Below are 20,658 nucleotides of genomic sequence, written 5' to 3' on the forward strand. Positions count from 1 at the left end.
TCCGATAAGAGCTAGCTAACCGTCAACACCATTATCCCTCGGGTGAATCGGAGACAGTGAAAAAAATGATTTATATATTCGATACGGCATGCAAATATAGACGAAAGAGAAAAGACGAGTATGAGTCACCGTGCGCCTTATCTGTCGCGGCGTCGAGGACTCGTCGATAACGTCATCGCGCGAGAGCATTTATATTCGAGCGCGGAAATGCGCGCGGTGCGCCTATTTCCTCTCCGCGCGATCGCCTCGACCGTTTCCTCTTCCCTTTTCCGTCGAAAATTCGCGCGACTCCGCTCGAGGTGCGCCGCACGCGCACACGACGCCCGGCCGTCACGCGACGCCGAGGACATGTGACCCGTTTAAAGTTTCACTCGGTGCGCGCGCGAGAGTACGTTCGGAAACACCACCCGAGTGACTCCGTGTGTATCGTCTCATCCTTGTTTAACATTCGATGAACAACAAGGACAAAACGATACATGGAGTTACTCGGGTGACGTTTCCGAACGTAACCCGAGATCGCGATTACCGTGCGAGCCCGCCGTCGCGGTTCCCTGCGCGCAGTCGACTCGCGGCCTCCCATCACCGTCGTACCTGCCGCGGAAACCCTAGGTTATGTCGCCGTGTTTATACTCGCCGTGATCCCGCGGATCGACTGACAACGCGGTCTCGCTTCTGCTCGCGACGATCCATCGTCGAAACGGTGGACCTCGTGGGGGGATCGCCTGGGCGAAATATGAGAAGGATATACCTGGGACATCGACTGGGAAATCGGCAGCGGTGCTACTGCGTCGTGTCCGCGAGTTAATTCGATAACGGCCCGAGGTTCGCATCTTTCGTTTTTTTCTTCTTTCCCCTTCTCTCTCCTTTCGTTTCTCCGTCTCTCTTTCTCTCTTCCTCTCCCATATCTGGGCGACACATCTGGGACTCCCACGCAGATGTTTACGCGCAGATGATCGAACGAGAGCGAAAGTCGCGTTTTTTCGCGTCTCCGGAAAGGTGTGCCTTCGGTGATTCGGGGTGTGCGTCGCGATCGATTTCACGCGTTGCGTGTCTCTCTCTCTCTCTCTCTCTTTTTCTCCCGTCGAATAATCGTGGCGGCAGCTGCGAAACCTTGTCCTATTTCTGTAGGTTGCTTATATATGTATGTATACATAGAGATTTCTATGTATATGCACGTACATAGCGGCGCGCGATTACTCGGCTGACAGTCGCGCGTAATTGTAGCCGGTTACGAATCTCTGTTGGTGACCTTGCGTGGATGTGACTTTTGTAGCTGCGACGCCGCGGCTGGCAGCTGCATCATTTGTTTACAGCTCGTAGTAGCCATAGCAAAATCGTTGTTCTACTGTCGAAAAAAAAGAGACATACTACATTTCCTTAACGGTTCCTCCCTACGGTTTTAATCTATTTCCTCAAACACTCCTCGATCGGATATTATTACGGATAAATGCAATTTAATGTCGAAGATTATTAGCTGAATACTTTACACTTTTTTTAAATTTAATTAAATGCATTATATTGTTTTTAATATTTAAAATTTGTAAGATGCATTTGGATAAAGTTGACAGAAATTAGTTTAATACTGTATAAGTTACCTGATTATTTATTTGAATTTAATCATCCTAATGATTCATAATAAAGATAATATTGCAATAACATAAAGTAATGATCTAATTATCTGTGTGATAAATCAAGTTTTGATACTTGAGACTGACAAATTCTGAGTAATGATGGATGACTCATTCCTAATGCAAAGTATTTTTGTTATTCATTGACAGAAGATAGCTGTGTGTTATGAGTGTTGGTTTATCCATGTACGATGGCTTGGAGAGTGAGACTCCTCCTGATGGCCTGGAGAGCGCTGGGGGTACTACAAAAAAACTGGCAAGAGGCATCTCCCGTGCAACTGAAAATGCAGCAATTGTTTCCTATGCTCGCTCACAATTGGCAGCCTTAGGAAACATAGATACACCGGAATTTACATTTTCATTGCCAGATCTGTCTGTATATCCAGGTATACTGCGCTGTTCAAATGCTATATGTATCCCATTCTAAGTGCTTCACAGTGTATTAACATTTTGACTGATGTCTTTGTATTTAGACTCGTTCCGTAAATTCTTGGAGAAAGATCTTATAGAGAATGGATGCCTGAGTTCCTTAGAGGCTGCAGGTCGTTTAAACTGGTGGTACAAAAGTGGAAGCACCAGAATCCTTTGGCCACTAGCAACAACTGGAGATGGCAATTGTCTGCTTCATGCGGCATCATTAGGGATGTGGGGCTTTCATGATAGATTACTTACTCTGAGAGAGGCATTGCACAATACTCTGAAAGGAGAATACAGACATGCACTTTTTAGGTAATAATTTTTTCAGGTTGATCTTAAAGATAAATAATTCTATCCAGAATTCTATTCATAATTTTGTAGACGGTGGAAATGGAGACAAACGGGTCTCAACGCGGCAGCCGGATTATCATATACGGAAGCGGAATGGTTATCGGAATGGCAAAGTATAGTGGATATGGCCTCTCCCGCAATCAGAAACCCGACTGCTACCTCTTATCAGAGCCTTGAAGAGGTAACGCCTGCAATATCTTTTCTCGTTGGAGAAATATAATCAATTCTTATTTTACCATAGTCTGCATTCGTTACAGATACACGTTTTAACATTGGCCCATGTCTTAAAAAGGCCTATAATAGTTATAGCGGAAACTATGCTAAAGGATGCAGACGGAGTAGCTCTAGCGCCGATCCCATTCGGTGGAGTGTATTTACCTTTGGAAGTATCGCCTTCTCGTTGTCATCGAACTCCCTTACTCTTGGCATATCATTCTGCCCACTTTTCCCCGCTTGTAACTGTAGACGGATGCAACGATTATGGCAGCGCTTGCGGCGAAGGAGTTAGTATACCATTAGTGGATCCAGATACAGGCAAACTGTTGCCAGTCTTATTTGCCGTGGATCCTGGTCCTGACTGGGATTGGATTGACGGTTCACGAGAGTTGTTAACTTGTACACAGGAGACCGTAAGTATATCATTGCATTTATTATGAATTCTTAATAAAGACATTAAATTGTTAATAAGATAATGAAGATATTTCTTATCATTTATTTGCAGATGGAAATTTTATTGCGACAATATTTAGATTGCGAGTATCAAAGTTTTACGTCCGAAGATATTGATAGGCTTTCCGATACGGATGGTTCTCTGTCAAAGACCGCGAAACAATTGTTAGAAGTCGCGAAACAATTTGGTTCTATTGGCAAATCTGTCAGTAAAAAACTGTTATGGTCTATGACAAATAAAAGGCCAAAGAGTCCGCCTTCCTCGAGTGGAATTTCTACGGAGGGTTTGTTGTGTGTGAGAATAAAGAGTAGACGTCATGAGTATGTGGATCAAATGCTTCAAAATTATCTCCAGTGTGCCCATGCAAGGTATTTTAACTTTGGTTATTTGATGAATGATCGGAGAGAAATTATATAAATTTGTTGTATGTGCAGATATCTACAAGATCATCAGATAGACGGTACGGGTAGTGAATTGAATTACGGTGCTGGAAAGTCTAAATTTTATGCTGCCAGTGATCGTGGTAGTCATGCGAGCGTTAGTAAACTATTACCTACTAACACGAACAAAGATCATACGCTTTATCTTTCAAGGTATAGTGGCAAAATATAGATTATCTTTGTTAATTGCAAAAAATAAATTAATGTTCTTTCCAGATCTACATTTTTTAACGATCAGACTCCATCGAATAATACGGGGCCAGAGATTTGGAACAATAGTGACAATTTAAAGGTATATTCAATAACTTTCAGAGGCAAAATAAATTCTATGAAATAAAATTTGCCGTTTCCACAGGACACCGTGAAGGAGTGCCGCAGTGAACACTGCCAATTCTTTGGATCACCAGAAAACCAATATTATTGCTCGCAGTGCTGGGCTAATCGTTATCGTTAAACGGCCGTCCATAATCACACATGACAATAATCTCGATTTAATATATCGTTCGGAGTAAGCTATTAAATAATTTTTAGACGTAACGCTAGCCTTAAGATAAAGCTTATGAATGTCCCACCAACATATCGTCGACAACATCGCAATGTCGTTTTCAGTTTTGTTTCTTTTTACATTTTCTTGTATTTATTAACGTTTTCTATCGTCGAAAATTGCATATCAGATGCACAGGGTTCGATTAAATCATTTATTACGAAAAACATTTATAGCACGTACTTTATCGTTCCAAAATGAAAATTTGTGATTTGGCACTCAGGGAAAAAAGTTTTTTTTTTTACGATTTCGATATTGTGCCTTCTGTATGCAAACAAAAAATGACGATGATACATATCTTATATATTCTTATATCATCGCGGTAAAAATATTTACTCGCAACTACCTCTACAGTTCTTGATTGCAATGATCAATATAATGACTATATCATTTTATAATTTTTTTTTGTATTCATAAAAGATAATATGGAAATATTATGTTCATAATCTCATTGTCCTGTGCAATTGCTGTGTATGTAAAACTATGTAAAGAATAAAACATATTTTTATATGTATATATAAATGTCGCGTCATTATTACCGATGTATGGAAACGTCAATTAGTTAAGAAGATAAAAAAGGCCAGTATTTTGCCATAATAAAATGTATTTACACATATTTCCTCACATTAGCCTATCATCATGTGAAAAAGGTCGTAATTAATAATAAATGATTATTAATATTACCTGACACATTACCCATATTCGCTAAATTATCGATGAAGTATGTGTGTGGTAGTATTACGCTAATTTTATTAATAAATTGTACGAAGAAAAAAAATTCTCTTATATACAAAAAGAGGAGGAAAGAATTATGCGATATATAAATTATTAATGTTTCTTTCAGTTCACTTTGCATGTCTTCTATTATTAAATAGCTAAGAAAAACATGAAATGAGAAAAAAGTTTTACAATACGTCGAAGGAACTAGAGAATATTCACTTCAGCTACGGTAATACTACAAAGCGCAGAGTATATATTTCGCTATTGTAGAATTTAAAAATGCTCCTCCTGTACTTTTATTTTATCGTTTAAACACTTTCAACATTCGATATTGGTCTTTCAATGAAGTGGCTAATAAAGAAATAAGTAAAAGAGTACCATCTATATATTTCGTGTCTTTAAAATTGAGTTCACGTACTATTTACAATTTCAGTCATACGAGCATGGATATACTACCAGAGTCGATTAGTTCTGTATGCGATATACTTTTCACTTAAGTAGTAAGCTTACATTTAACCAATTTTATCTCTGGAAAGCTTCATTTCCCCGTGTGAAGGATGATGATTAATACGTGAAGAGATCTTTAAAAAAATTATAAGTTAAAGTAACTTTATGGCTGTAGCATCATGCGCCTATAAGGCTCATTACACAAGATATTCCTCTCTTTTTCGTGATATTTAATATCATTTAATCAAAATTACGATCCAGTCAAATTTAAAGTTTCTCGTTTCTAAAGGCCATAATTGTGTTTTTTAAATCCGCGAAGAAATAAAACCATGATTGTTATTAATTTCATTTTGTAATTCAATAAAATAATGCGACGAAAATAACGGTATGATTACATCGATATATGGATGCACATACATATATAAATATAATTAATGATATCAATAACATGAATTCTAGTGTGTGAAAGAGATGTGAAATTTACTGACAATTTTTAACAGGTCTTCTCGGCAGCTTATTTTCTCTTACACTAGATCGAATTCCTCTGACAGTTCTTTCTGTCTTTATCATTTTATCATAACATAAATAATTATCCAAAAACAACGCAAATTTTATATATAGATATATTATATTTAGGATCAATTGATGTACCCGTTTACAACTTTGAACAAGGCGTGAATTATGCCCAATGTAAAATTGATCATGTACGTACAGTACTTACATATGATCATTTTTATCGAACGTTTGTTATTGCAAGGTAAATCAATTGATCCGTTCCTATTTAAAAGATTAAAGTGCCAGCCACAACACAACAAGCAAAGTGCTCCTATCCATAGTACTTATATCCATATCATAGCATATTGCTTAAGTTAAAGAGCTTGTAAACACGGAATTCTCTATATGATTATTAACATTCTAATCTTTTTCTTTAACCCTCGCTAACCAAAATTGGACCATTTTTTACCTATGGTGGTTCCGTTAATTTTTTTAGAATATTTAGAATATTTTACATTTATGTAAAATTATATATGTATGTCTAATATGTTACACATACATTACATAAATGTGATAATTAAATTTTTTGAACGCGCACCATAATAACACAAATAAAAATTCATTACAAGATGATCCAATTTTCGCTGTTTAACAAATATTTCGATAATGCGAGAGTTAAAGAATGTTGTGTCTTTCGTAAACCATCGTCAAGCAGAGACAGTTTTATCTCACGATAAAATCTTGAAATTAAAGAGAAAGCATATGAGTTCGTATTTCATTTTCTTTTTTTCAAGAAATAGAAAATCATAATTGTAATAAGTAAAAAAAATATAAATTTATTTAACAGATATAACTGACGATGGCATAAAAGAGATATACTTAAATTTTTCTCGGATTTTTCTCGGATATTTTATGTTCTTTCTTTAAAAAAATGCTTACTTGAACATTTGTAGCGCATCCGGAAAAAAAAATAGAGAGATCGTCCGGTTTAGAAGCTCGTTAATTTATTAATCTATACAGAACTGATATATAATAATTAGCGATTCGCGGGTTTTTATTGTATTATGAAATGGATCACGATTCTCCATTGCCACTATCATCGCCGTCTTCGTAATCAGTCGCGCTCAACTGCTCATCTTCGTCATCATCCAGCTCGTATTCGTCATCGTAGAAATCCGTCATGTCTAGTTGTTGCTCGGCCGGCCTCGCTCGAGTCTTTATGCAATAATCCTCCAGAGTTACAGGCACGACAATACCTTCCTTTTCGGCTTCCATCTTGGCAGCTTGTGCTTGTTTCCTAGATAGAAAATGTATACGAAATATATATTGATAAAATACCTATCTCACGGACCTACTTAGCTAATATTTGTTTATTGAAAAAAATTTAAACCTACTAAAAAAAATATCTATATAAATCATTTTTGAAAATTCCGCGGTTTTCTAGACATTCTTATGGTCGATAACAGGTTACTCATAAAATAAGAGCAAGATCCTCGAAGGAATAATTTCAACAAAAAGTCCCAATAAATTTTTTTGAAAATTTCATGATTTCAAAGAATATGTATATAAATTACTTTGTTATAGTTTATAGAGAATGGAGTATTTAAAAATAGCTCAATGTTAAAGCAAGCGCCAATCAATAAAAGATCTTGGCTCGAATCGTGGATTTGTTTCGACCTCATATACGATACTAAGAAATGGTTTTGAATGGAAAAATATCCATATGAATTTTATTCTAAGGTAACGGAGAATAAATCTTAATACTGGGAGAACAGAAATCTCCAAACAAATAATAATGATAAATAAGTTAAAAAAAGATAAGCCCGAATGAAATTTCCATTTCATTCTTTTATGTAATAAAAAATTCTAAAACATTTTCCCATATAAAAATTGCAAATGTAATCATTGCTAGCTTTGATCCATCCAAGGCCACAGATATAATGAAACAAATAAATGAACACTAGAATTGTAATAAACACTTCACTTTGTAATCACTGTAAATTATTATTTTCAACAATTTACAATTTACAATTTTTTACAAGTATTAAGCACATTAAGAAAAAAAAAGATTCCAATTTTTGTCTTTGTAATTAAGTTTTTCTAGATAGATTTTTTTATGGTAAATATATTTTTACATTACCAATATTCTCGTTTCCATAGTCTCGTACAGTCTGTCTCGTACAGTCGGCATAGTTTTTAGCGCACTATGGATCCGGTTTAGTTTGGCAGTATAAGTTCAACGAGAACGCGCAAAGTTTCCTGCAACCGCGTGATGTCACGCAACGGCATTACTGACGATATCTTACCTTATGATATTTTCATATTCTTTGTCTCTTCCTTTGGAGTCGCGCCAGCGTCTATACATCACGGACGCGTCAACATTGGCTGGACTATACGTGTTGGGTTCGTTCAGCAACGAAATCACTGATAGCAGAATAGTCCTGAGACGAAAAACATAGTCAATTAATTATTAACTCTAGCAGAAATTACAATCCACGTTCCTCCCCCCAAAAAAATCTAGCATACGATTGTTCAATTTTAGGGAGAAATCTGAAAATCATAATCATCCCCATTGTAAACTTTATTACTTAGCAATTATTTGTCGATGATCACGATTTCTATTCTTTTTTTTTCCTCCAAAAAATTTAGTATAGAATTATTCAATTTTAGGAAGAAATCTGAAAATTATCTTTACTGTAAGCTTTAATAATTACTTAAGTCTACTGATGATCGTGATTTCTAGTCTTTTTTTTTTTCTTCTCTGACCTTCTTTTTCACGACGTTAAACCCACCTGACATTTTGCGTCGGATTCCACCTCTCACAGGGCAGTTCGCCACTCTGTGGATCATCTACAGGTGGATGCAGAATCGATATACACAGATCACCGTTCTGCGAGAGAAAGAAAGAAGCAATCTTTTAGATCTTCATTTCTCTGTTACTTCCGATTCTCCTAACCCTCTAAAATGCTCCCTCTTGTCGTATTTTTTCGTTCGGCTGGATTAATATCGACTACTTTGTCTCTATTGCGTGACAAATTGAAATTCATGTGTGCTATTTTCGGAAGTTTACTCAGCAAACTATGCGTTTGTGTTTATCTATATTTATATATAATAGAATCATTTGTGTGTATATATATATATATATATATATATATATATATATATATGTATATATATATATATATGTGTGTGTGTGTGTGTGTGTGTGTGTATGTGTGTTGAATAACTAATTTAGAAACTGAATCAAGCACGAGAATGTCAATTTAAAAGGATATTTGTGCACATTCCCTAAATTCCTAGATATACCAGATTTACATTAAATTATTTAACAAAAAAGAAATTAGAGCCGCGAGTATATGAGTGCGGCGTTCACAATTCTGTTTTCCTTTCGCGGCGACCTCGGCGCTTTTGGTTCCGCGTTTGTCGTCCCTGAGAAGATATCGTCCGAAGGACAAGACCTCCGGATGTACCTTTACGGTATGTGAAGTGAAGTCGCCGAGGACATCGTGCGTTCTATACCATATTGGGAAGCGAGAGATGATTTCTCTCGAGTTAAGATTATCGAATACGTCGTATAAAACCATTGAAGCGCGCGAAGTACGGTCGGTACATAAACGTGGCGGTAAAAAAGAAAAAAAGAAAAAAAAATGTAGTGAGAGAAAAAACGAAGATCTCGAACCATTCCGCAAACGCGTGTCGAGCATCGTGAAAATCGCGGAGGACTCGCTGCGCGCGTTTCCTCGCGAGAAACGCTTCTGTCTCTCGTTTCTCTCGCGCGAAGACGTCTGGCAAGTAGGACAAGGCGCATCGTGGTTTCACCGTGGCTCGACTCCGAACACCTCGTAATAAGCCACGAAGGCGAAGGCGAGCTCCCCGAGTAAACGCCCGGCACTTGACACGACCGCTCCGGCAGCGATAACATCGCTGTGTTCGTGCGTGCATTCGTACGAGCAGGCCGACGAGTGCCGGCGCACAGAATCGCGAGACGTAAATCAGCGGAGATGACCGGCAACATATCTATATATCGAAATCTTAGCGAAAAAAACGTGAGAAGCATGGAAAAAAATGATAAAAAAACCGATTCTAAATTCCATTTTAAAAAAAATTAAAGCGCCTGGCTCGATATAAAATCTCCTTATACAAAATTAACGTCTTTGTTACATCTTTCATTTTTTATCATCATAGTATCTAGAATTTTTTTTTTTTTTTTTCGGAAGAGATCTTTATTAATTTTATTGACATTTAAACAGCAATCTTTTTCATTGAATTGCTCTTTTGAATATCTTAGAGCTTAGAATATCTCCTCGTTCCGGATTTTGAATGAAAAAATATTAGATTTTGTAAATTATAAATTTAACTTTATTTTATCTCCTTTTTTTTTTTTAAATTTCGAGAGAGAGGTGTTTGAATCCCCAACCCTCCTCCCTGGATATGTCAGGGTATGAAATGTCGATTTGTATCGTAACGAGTGTAAATCAAGTCGCTTACACGTCCGACAAAGACCGAGGAAGATTCGCGTAACGTGCGAGATACACACGCGTACAAATAATATGAATTTCACGACGGGGAAAGTTGGCCTGCGAGAAGAGCGAACACCATGCACGTGTTGAGTCGCGTGGTATATATTCAGGTAGACCTTCCACGATAATCGGCTTCGATTGCGAAAGACCTCTACATATTGGAGTAAGTGCCGTTTCCACGTGGATTTGCGCAACGCGACGAGATTATCATCGAAATAAAATTTCACGCGGCGTGGAAAAAGCGAGACAAGCACGGCCTTTCTACGTACGATTAATTTCCTTTGTACAAACGAGAGTTGGTAGTCTTTTACGATTTGCCTCGTTGGACGTGGAGACGTCGCTGCATTTTCACTTTGCTAGTTAGTGACTCTGCCACGATCGCGCACGTGATATTAGCGCACGCGATGTAAGCAAGAAAAGTTTTCAACTAAATAGCTGGAATTTAACTGTAAATGAAACGGGTACCTAGTGATACAATTAACGTGATAATTGTGTTTGCGAAATAATTACAGTTATGTAAGGACGAGGCTGCTCGGCTTATCAATCGATTAGCGAACGAGTCAACCAGTTTTGAACACTCGAGACGAGATAAAGGGGAAATGCTTTAAAAATAGTCGATTTAAAAGCCATTCAATTTTACATTCGTATTTTTATACGACATATTATTTTATTATTCATTTTACCATATGCTACAGAGAAGAGAGAGAGAGAGAGAGAGAGAGAGAGAGAGAGACGCATTCTGTTTGCAACCAAGTATTCTGAAAATAACTGTCTGTAACAATCCACAAACTTTATCCTCTCTTCGACAGCGCAGATCTTTAAAAAAAAAAAAAAAAAAAAAAAAAAAAAAAAAAAAAAAGGTATTCGCGTTTGCCTCGTTACTCATAACACGTTCTCGTCGTTACCATCCCTATCGACGACGGGCGAATGGACACGGATGTCCACACGGGCTTTCGACGGTCATTGACTTCGCTTCGCTAGCCGCCGAAGGGTCATATACGGAACAGCGAGCGAGAGATGCGGCGGCCGAGGTCGATAAAAGCGTATGGGAATGCGATACTTTTGTGCAAATGCAAATGGTACTAGCGGCAACACATAAGGAGAACGCGGAAACGCATTCTCGATATCTTTCCCATTTCCATCTCGAACGAATATTCGGCCCGCGAAATATTTTGCCAATAATCCTAATCCTTTGCCCGTACTTATCGGCTACGCAGTTCGAGATAACGAGATGTTTATTCGACCCCGAAAAGAAATTCCCTGAGAATCTTCGGATTTTCAAGGAAATCTGTTAAAAATTTCAGGTAAAATGAAAGTACTTTTAAATGTATCTTACAAATAAATGTATATTATGTAAAGTCTTATTATGTAAAGTCCTTAACATTGTCCATTCATAAAAATTTATGAATCGTAAAGGAAAATTAAAAATCATTCGAATTTCAATTAAATTTGAAAAATTTTTTTTTAAATTAATTAAAAAATAAATATTTTATATCGCATAAAAGTTTCAAACTTTATTTTCAAAAGCTACAAACAAAAAAATTATATGATGCGTAACCAGTATAAAATTTAACTTTTATAAAAAAAAACTATTAAAATAAATATTGTTTTCAGAATTACACGAAATCGTTATCTTCAATACTGAATATTGGATTAATCATAAAATCAGTATGTTCTGACTGTTTAGAGTGGATGGATTCATTGTTATCGTTAACAATTCTCGATAAATTCTCGATAAATTCTCGATTACAAAATAAAGACATTGGCAAAAACAACTTCAAAAAAGTTTTCTAATTTTAACACAAACGAATACCCTGAAAATTCCAGGTTTTTCAAGTTTTTCCAAGTAATAGACATTGCGCGGACGTATTTTTTCTTCTACGAGGACAAAACACGAATGACTCGGAGAGAGTTGTTTTAACGTATCTCGTTTTAATCGATATCCCCATTGCACGTGGACGATATCAAAGCACGATGCTGCGAACAAATGGACGAGAATGAGATGCTTAAATGCTGCGACATGTAACGGACAGGAAACGGCCGTCGTGCTTTCGACGGCCTCTTAAAGTGGCGAACAACGCGGCGATCAGCTCTCGTAAAAAAGATCACCGGATTATCAGCGGTGTGCCAGTTCGCCTCGTCGGCCGAACTCGTTTTCCCGCCGGTCTAATCGCCGCGAATTCATACGTCGGCGAATGTGGTGAAAGAACGGGAATCGCGTACTTTTACAAACGTCGAACGTGACGACGCGTGCCCGCGATAAATATAGTAACGGCCGGCCGTTCCAAGAACGTGGCGGCGGTGATACGTCAATATCAATGCAACCTCGGGCGAGAAGTATTATGTAACGCGCAATTTTTCGAGTCGGCCGTTTTGTGCTTTCTTTTTTTTTCCCCTCCCCCGCGTCCGCCCGCCGTTGCGTCTCGATGGAAACGATGGAAACGGGGGGGGATGGTTCGGACGGCCCGGGTGGCTTCACAAGCGCTGAAAGTGACGATGTAAAAGCTGATGGTTGTAAAAGCTATGGCGGCGGAGGGTGGAAGATAAAGAGAGGCGGACGGACGAGCGGACAGAGCGGGATGGTCGTTATACAGGGAGAGGAGTGGGGTGAGAGCCGGGTGAGAGCACAGGGTGAGAGCGGAGTAAGAGCGGGATGGATGAACGGAAAAGGGACGCAAAGGGAAACGGGGAGGACACGCACGTACACATATATATGGGAGCAAAGGGTACCCTCCCGAAACGGAAGGGAAGGAGGGAGGGAGGGAGGGAGGGAGGGAGGGAGGGAGGGAGGGAGGGAGGGAGGGAGGGAGGGAGGGAGGGAAGAAGGGAGAGAGAGAGAGAGAGAAAGAGAACATGCGGGGGATCGATAATTCCCGTATATATTCACTCACCTCATATACATTCGGGTGCCAAACTTTTGTCATGAAACGAATGCTCGGTGGACTGTACGGATAATCCGGCGGGAACTTCATGTGTGCCTGCAACATACATAACGAATCGGGTTTTAGTCAAGATGTGTGTTCTCGACGTCCGACTCGAGTCTCGGGTCGTCGGGACACCCACGCGCGAATACGCATCTCCGCTCGCTTACTCTATCTCGATCGTGGACTGGAACCGTTATAATTTCGGCGAGTTCAATACCCAACCGCTACGCATGCGGAAAAATGCGCCTTTGCGAGGTCGTCGGTCCTATTCTCACGAGCAACGTGGGAAACGCGTTTCCGCGTATACGCGATACCGAAATCAGTGAACTCGCCGAGGTATGTACCGGTTCCAGTCCCTGCCCCAGCCCTCGAAAAATCGCAAAACTCCTTCTCGTGTTCACACTTTACACGATCAAACTATTTATCATTGGTCTCTCTTATTCTATTATTTCGTCGATCGACGTCATCTAAAAAAATTGGTAAATCGCGACAATCTATTCCTCGTATCTCGCCAAGGAGGGAATTGTAATTGAAATTCACGAAGTATAAATTAGAAGTTGATCACTCGCGCGAGCTGCGCGAATCGGCACATCGGAGTTCCCCGATGCCGCGAAAGTGGAGCAACGTCGCCGTAGGTTTAGAATCCGCAGCCCGTAGCTAACGAGACAAGATGTAAAATCAGGGCGCGGGCTAGGGACGTCGACGAGAGATTCGATATTTCGATCGGAATCTCCGAGGGAATTCTGCGACGATATCGATCCCCGTTCCAGAGCGTAAAAGGGGCGTCTTCGATGCAGGCTTCGCCGTCGGGACGCTATATTGATCGCGACCTGGTCATGGCCCAAATATCCACCTCGTCCTCCGGGATAACCGCGTTCTAGAATTAACCTACTTTCTACATCGACTACACGCTTACGGTGTCACGAAAATTCTACCCGGAATGGTCGCGCTCGCGCTTGCTCCACGTGTACTCGCAAATTGTCTCGTTGTAGCCGCGGACAATTTTTGCTACAGCTTCATTTCCCGAAGCTCAATTCGTTCAATTAAAATGAAGCTGATGGCCCACGGTCAAAAACATCCCTTCATCCATTCGGCCATCCGTCTATACCGTGGCGTTAACGCGCCGATCGATCCGAACGTCAAACGGAATTTTTATCACTGTTAGTCCCTCAGAAAAAAATTAAGGTTTATCTGTAATTCTTATTTATCGATAAAGAAATTATTCGACTAAAAAAATTCAAGCGCGAGCCAAGCTTTTTCCGATGCGATATCGCTATATCGATTGCGATTATCAGCGCGCGATCTTATATGGCACTGTCAGGGAATGTTCCGTGAATTATGTACGTAATGGCTTTGTTTTTATAAAAAAAAAAAAAAGCATTAGAGCTTTTATGTGTCACGATATTAATTATAATCACCGTAATAAAAGCTGCATTTGCAGAAGGGAGATCACGAATCGTATGGATTTTTACTGGTTGCTCCGGAATAGAACTATCACCTCGGCGTCTTTCGTCGCAACTCCACCGTGTGACCTACAAATTTTCGCGACCTACTTCGGCAATAAGCAACGCTGGTCATCGTAACGCGACGTTGTGTAACGTGAGCTAGGTGACGACTTTTAAAACTATCGAATCGTGTCACGCCTGACAGGCAGATCAATTTGATCGAACGTTTTCGCAAGTGAGAAATGTCATTTTATTTCAGAGGAGTTGGGAAAACTCAATTTTGAGAAAAGTTCTCGAACCTAAGAAAGAAATTGGGAAAAGTATTTTGTTGAAAATCTAATTAACTCAGCCTTATATATTTTCATGTATCATTAAAACATTAAAAATTGAAACATCAATTTTATCATTTCATGGAATGGTATAGCAGATTTATACATAAATAAAATCCATAAATAAGTAAATCTATAAAAATTTACTTATTTAAATAATGGTATATATTTGTACCACAAAAAAAAAATCTATAATTCAGATAAAATCCATAAATAAGTAAATCTGTAAATCTGTTTACTTCTCCAAGTTCAAATTTCCTCCTACAATGATCAAGCTCTTTTCACTTTGCAACTCTCGAGAATAAAGGAAAGTATAAAAATAACTTTTGGCTTCTTCAAACGAGTCAACATGCGTGAAGTATAACAAAAATACATTTTCTATCGGAATCGCAGATCCGAACGAATCGCAGCTTCCTCCTCCGCAGATTCGCGGAATCGTATTGACTATCGATTCCGCAGTCGTATTACCGCGGAAAGTTCTGGCACTCGCGCAGCGGGATGCTCGCCATCTCTTCGCGAGGTGAAAGGATAAAGTCTGATCGAAACGGACTTCGTGGAAAATGAAACGACGAAGTTGTTGCTGCCGCCGTCGCCGCCGCCGCCGTCGAGGATCACGGGCCCGTCAGATAGCGGATCGATTTTTCGATCCATCGACGACGAACCGGCGCACGATCGTCTCGAGCGGAATGAGATTAGGTGAAAGTTGCTTGGCCGTGCCGATCTCGGTAAGGCCTGCTTGCACCCAGGAATAGAATCGAGACAATGCTCGATTTTATGTAACTTGGCAGCCGTATCGCGCGCTCCTCGCCTTTTACCGAGTCGCGCATAAATTTCGATCGAGAGGAGAGGGAGAAAGAGGGGAAGGGAGGGGAGCTCTCCCGATAAGTGGAACGTGATCTTGCAAGCGGATCGTCAAGATCGTCGAAGAGTAAAAGACCACGACCGAGGCCCGACGTCACCGTCATACGTGCCATTAAAACGCAAATGGGGGGGTATTGATATTTAGATATCGCGTGCCAACGTAAGCACATGACTCCGGAGAGTCACACGGTCGTAAACCGAAATCAGATCGAAATTTTCCGCTTCATCTGAAAAGGCGGTGATCATTAAAAATGAATGAAGGAGGCGTGCGGATTCGATCGGATCTCGTCTGCATGCACAATTAACTCGGCGTTGCACTGTGTATCACCGATACGTATCGCGATGCCGCGTTCATTCTCCGATTTTGATAAACCGCGGTTACGTTACAGTTACGTGCCATAGCTTTCGCATTGTGCAAAGTTAACTTTTATATCTCCCGTTAAATAAAGCATGAAGAGTCTCTCTCTCTCTCTCTCTCTCGTCTCGCACATCTTCCGCGGCACGCGCGAAACACGGTTTAAACTCACAATTCGAAATTTCCGCGACGGAAAGGAATAATTCCAGATTGACTTGAAGAGAAGATCCATAAATAAAGGCAGGCGGGAGGCGCTGCAAAACTTTGCACCCTCCTTGCACAATGAGAGGTACGTAGAGTCATTCATTCACGAAGAATACTTGAAGCGCGGCGTGTAAGATGAAAGCGATTGTTTACCTGAGCAACGCGAGCATTCACCGGTTAAGGGCTAACGCGATTACGCTGAAATGGATAATAGATTAATCCACGAGCGGACGCAGTCTTTCGAAATAACCGGTGGAGGGATTTACGTGCACACCACGGTGTGCAGGGTGTGTGCACGATGCCTGTGCACGGTTCGCGAGAAACGCCGCGCGCTCGTTACCGCCGGGTTACGTTGTGGGAAGATACGTTGCGTTACGTGAATAGGCGTTCACTCGTTCACGACGAGGCAGAGAGTGGTTTAGAAAGCGGACGGGACATTAAAGAAAAACTTTACAACCGCGACGGCAATGACAGAACTCATTTTACAGTCTGGCGTTTAACCCGCTCGGACATTAAGTCTCCGCCGCCTCCTCGTTGCTTCGTGTGACGTCAGGAGCGAAAAATCATTCCGATCCTTTTCTCGCGCACACACGCGAGTGGACGCACGTTTATCGCGTTGTCCGACATGAAATTTGTGACGAGAAACTCGAAAGCCTGTTTTTTTATTTCTGCACAGAAGGAAAAAATTAGTCTTAAATCAAGATAAATATCTTTACATGTAAGCAAGAATAATACAATCTTCTTAACAATTTTAATCTTGATTTGATTGAATTTACATTGATGCAAGTATTACTTTTGTTCAATTTAAGACTAAAATTTTTCAAAGATTGTAACATTTTTTTCTTATATATGAAAATATCCGTCTTGATTTAAGATTAATTTTTTTTTTATGTAGTTAATTCTGAGTGCTGGTTTATACATTATTTTCTCTTTTTTTCGTCAATTGCTCATACATTGTTAAATATTATTTAAATTAGATAGGCAGTGATATACTTATTACTCAAAAATTTGACATTTCGAAAAATGGAAATTCAGTCTCTTTCCTTGGCTTAGTTTTTCATCTTTTGATTAACTTGTCATTTAGACTTAATTTGATAATAATATAAAAATTGTGTTTTTCCTATTTTTACAATTAATCATTAAACTGATCGTTGTATTGATAACTGTACTGATAACTGTAAAACTTCAGTCATCAATTTAGTAATTGACCATAAATAGAAAATCACAATTTTTATATTATCAGGTTAAGTTTGAACCACGAGTTAATCAGAAAATAAAAAACCGGGCCTGAAAAAAGAGACTGAATTTCCAGGTCTCAAAAATTCTTAAGTAATTAATACTCACTACCAACTAATTTAGATGATATGTAACAATGTACAAGCGACTAACGATAAAGGAGTAAACAATGACTGAGCCAGCACTGTCATCGCCTCTGGTCAAGGTAGTTTCAAATGACTTGCGCATGATTGTCAAAATTCACTTGGCAGGAAAACGATGAAGTTTCCGAGATAAACATTGGCTCAAGGATAGGAAGCAAGGCGCTGTGGCCGTATGCGGCGAACTCAAAATTCCGCAGTGTCACACGTGCAAACATTTGGCGACGATAAAGCAGATAGTTCAAATCGCTTCATTAGCCAATTATAGACATTGATTAATAGACCCGCATTGTTTTTCTTATAAATTTGAATTACACGCACAACATGACGATAAGATCCAAATTTGTTTCGAAACTATTATATTTTATATATATATATATATATATATTTTTTTTTTATATGATGAATAAAATTATTTTTTTTAATTAAATTTTTTTTCCGAATATGCTGCAACAAATATAAATATTTGATTTACCAAAATAAAAATTGGAATTTATCGCGTCATGATTTATTTTTCGAGTTTTCGGAAACGCTACTGACTATTTGCTTCATTAAAGTTGTTTATTATTGAAATAGAAAACATAACTTATATATAAACTTAATATCCAACTATATGTCATAGTGTTTATTTCTATCAAGATATGTAGATATAATTTTAATCTCGATTTAACTTGCTTCTTATCTCTTTCTAAATCTAAGACTTAAAAAAAGATAAATTAAATTAAGATTAAGATAGATTAAAAAGATTAAGATTAATCTACTATTGGAAATAGATACAAGATATTATAAATAGATCTGTCGAATCGTATGGCATTAATTTAAATTTTCCAACGTTCCTCGACATTAGATAAGGCACTTTTAATATTGGCAAATCAGAGATATAACATATTGCGAATCGCACGCTGACGATATCGCGCGGCGATAAGTATTTTACATCGTGTTACCAGGAATAGAATTCGTGTTCCCGACATATACGCGTGTATGGATTTACTGGCAAACCGAAACGGCAGTCAATAACATCGAGCTATGGTTATGCGCCGAGTAATCGCGAGTACGTATTATTCGCGTTTTATCATAAAAAGCAGAATATCATATATATATATATATATATATATATATATATATATATAGTGTGTGTGCGTGGCGTGTGTGTGTGTGTGTACATACATAATACGTATAAATGCAAAGTCGCCATGCGACATATTTAAAAGCCGCAGCTAGCACGATTTCGTTCTTTGTTTACGCTTTACAATGATGCGAGGACAGGTAGAATCATTCTCGAGGTGAATGATCAAAAAAACTCCCGATTCCTCCTGGAGAACTCCGATTAATCCCCGGTTGTTTTCGAAGCGAAAGGAACGGCGACGATATGACGCGACGCAACGGGATGCGACGCTACGCGACGCGACGCGACGCGACGCGACGTCGTTGTCGCCGCGACATAACCAAGACGGTGCGCGTATAAAACGTACGGACGCACCGTCGATACCGCCGTTGCTTGGCGCGACTTGCGTAAATATATAATACACACGCGCGCACGTATATACCGTAAACAGCACAGCGACCGTGGCTAGCAGCGGCGACAGGGGATACCTTGAAATATCCGCCCTGATAGAGCGTGTCGGGCGGGCCGAAGATCGCGACTTCCCACTCGAACATGTTGTCCTCGTTGACCAGCTTGACGCGGAAACCCTCGACAGGTTCCTCCTGCAGGCTCTTGTACTCCAGGGCGAGCGCCCGTAACGCGCTGCTCGTCGGCTGTGCCATGTCGTTCACTCGATATTTCTTTTTTTCTCTCTCTTTCTCTCTCTCTCTCCCGTTTGGAATATCACAAAGTGTCTGCCACTCGACCGAGCGGGCGAGAACGTCCCGTCGCGTCAGGCGGTCACGGACGCGTGGACGGACGTCTCCCTCACGAGGACGCACCTTCGGCTGAACTGTTGACCGATCTCAATCCGCGGGATCAATCCGGATCGTTCTCGTTTGAACGATTTGGATCCGTGGGGATCCACGCGAATGAACGAGCGAGCGAGCGAGCGAGCGAGATACACGCGCGCGTCCACACGACTTCTCCGTCGCACGCAGAATCGCCCGGAAACGCGCACGCAGTCTTTCTCACGCGCGCGTACGACGAACAAAGGTGCGCGGGGGCCCGTTACCGTGCGACGACGAAAGTTGCGCGAGAGAGAGATGCCCCACCAAGTCAACAATGCAGCACCATATCCGACGGCAACGGCAATACAACGACAACACTACGATTCCGATGACAACTACAACCTCCAAGACGACGGCGACGATGACTACAACGATTACGACGACTACGACGACACGACGACGATGATGACGACAGACGGACGGACGGACGGACGGACAGACAGACGGACATACACGCACGCACGCACGTCTCTCCGCCGCGAGAGTTTAACAAAACAGCTGACGTACTCCCTTGCGTCAGCGAGCTGCTTGTCGCGCACGCGCAATCCTCACTTCTCCGTTCTGAAGTCACCCAATTTAAAAACCTTCGACGGGGGAGCGTGATTAGAGATTTCTCGGAAGGCAAACGCGACCGCGTGTTGTTTTCGCGGCGGCTGTTATTTACATTAGATTAGAAACGGGGATTAACGGATTGATAAGATCGGAAATATTAAATTCCACGCTTTTCAAAAACGAGCAAAACGCGCTTCAAAATGTTGTCATCCAGCTCTGTTATTTGTACGACGACTTGTTTTAATCCGAGTTAACGGATCGTATTAATTTTATTTGACCGAGGAATTGACTTAAAATGGCGGAATATTGGCCGAGCGTGTCTACCGTCGATGGACATTTGCGTTACGTTACACGCGGCCGTTTCGAGAACCTTCCACGATACTATCGGAACGTTCACCTCGCGTATCGTGAAGGCAAACGGAGAGTTTCTAACAAGCGAGCGGAC

At 40.1% G+C, this 20,658-nt stretch overlaps 2 protein-coding genes across 3 annotated transcripts; one reads left to right on the forward strand and one right to left on the reverse strand.

Moving 5' to 3' along the window:
• Positions 1-362: 362 nt before the first annotated feature.
• LOC105427541 (OTU domain-containing protein 7B) lies at positions 363-4,572 on the forward strand. 2 transcript variants are annotated; one of them, XM_011639306.3, is made up of 9 exons: positions 363-822; positions 1,779-2,014; positions 2,102-2,357; positions 2,427-2,577; positions 2,654-3,025; positions 3,118-3,434; positions 3,501-3,659; positions 3,723-3,798; positions 3,862-4,572. In XM_011639306.3, exons 2-9 carry the CDS (start codon positions 1,795-1,797, stop codon positions 3,958-3,960), a joined length of 1,650 nt encoding a protein of 549 aa, XP_011637608.2. In that variant the 5' UTR covers positions 363-822; positions 1,779-1,794; the 3' UTR covers positions 3,961-4,572. The 2 variants fall into 2 exon arrangements, with proteins under 2 accessions (XP_011637608.2, XP_088934634.1); XM_089078508.1 differs by lacking the exon at positions 363-822 and adding an exon at positions 985-1,124.
• Positions 4,573-5,550: 978 nt separating this feature from the next.
• Positions 5,551-20,619, reverse strand: LOC105427558 (ubiquitin-conjugating enzyme E2 R2). The gene is made up of 5 exons (XM_089078526.1): positions 19,320-20,619; positions 13,124-13,210; positions 8,505-8,602; positions 8,019-8,153; positions 5,551-7,009 (listed from the first exon to the last, which is right to left on the reverse strand). Exons 1-5 carry the CDS (start codon positions 19,491-19,493, stop codon positions 6,787-6,789), a joined length of 717 nt encoding a protein of 238 aa, XP_088934652.1. The 5' UTR covers positions 19,494-20,619; the 3' UTR covers positions 5,551-6,786.
• Between the last annotated feature and the right edge of the window lie 39 nt (positions 20,620-20,658).

Source organism: Pogonomyrmex barbatus, unplaced genomic scaffold, assembly GCF_055798465.1.
Source record: "Pogonomyrmex barbatus isolate J1 unplaced genomic scaffold, ASM5579846v1 scaffold1, whole genome shotgun sequence".
NCBI classification, from domain to species: Eukaryota; Metazoa; Arthropoda; class Insecta; order Hymenoptera; family Formicidae; genus Pogonomyrmex; species Pogonomyrmex barbatus.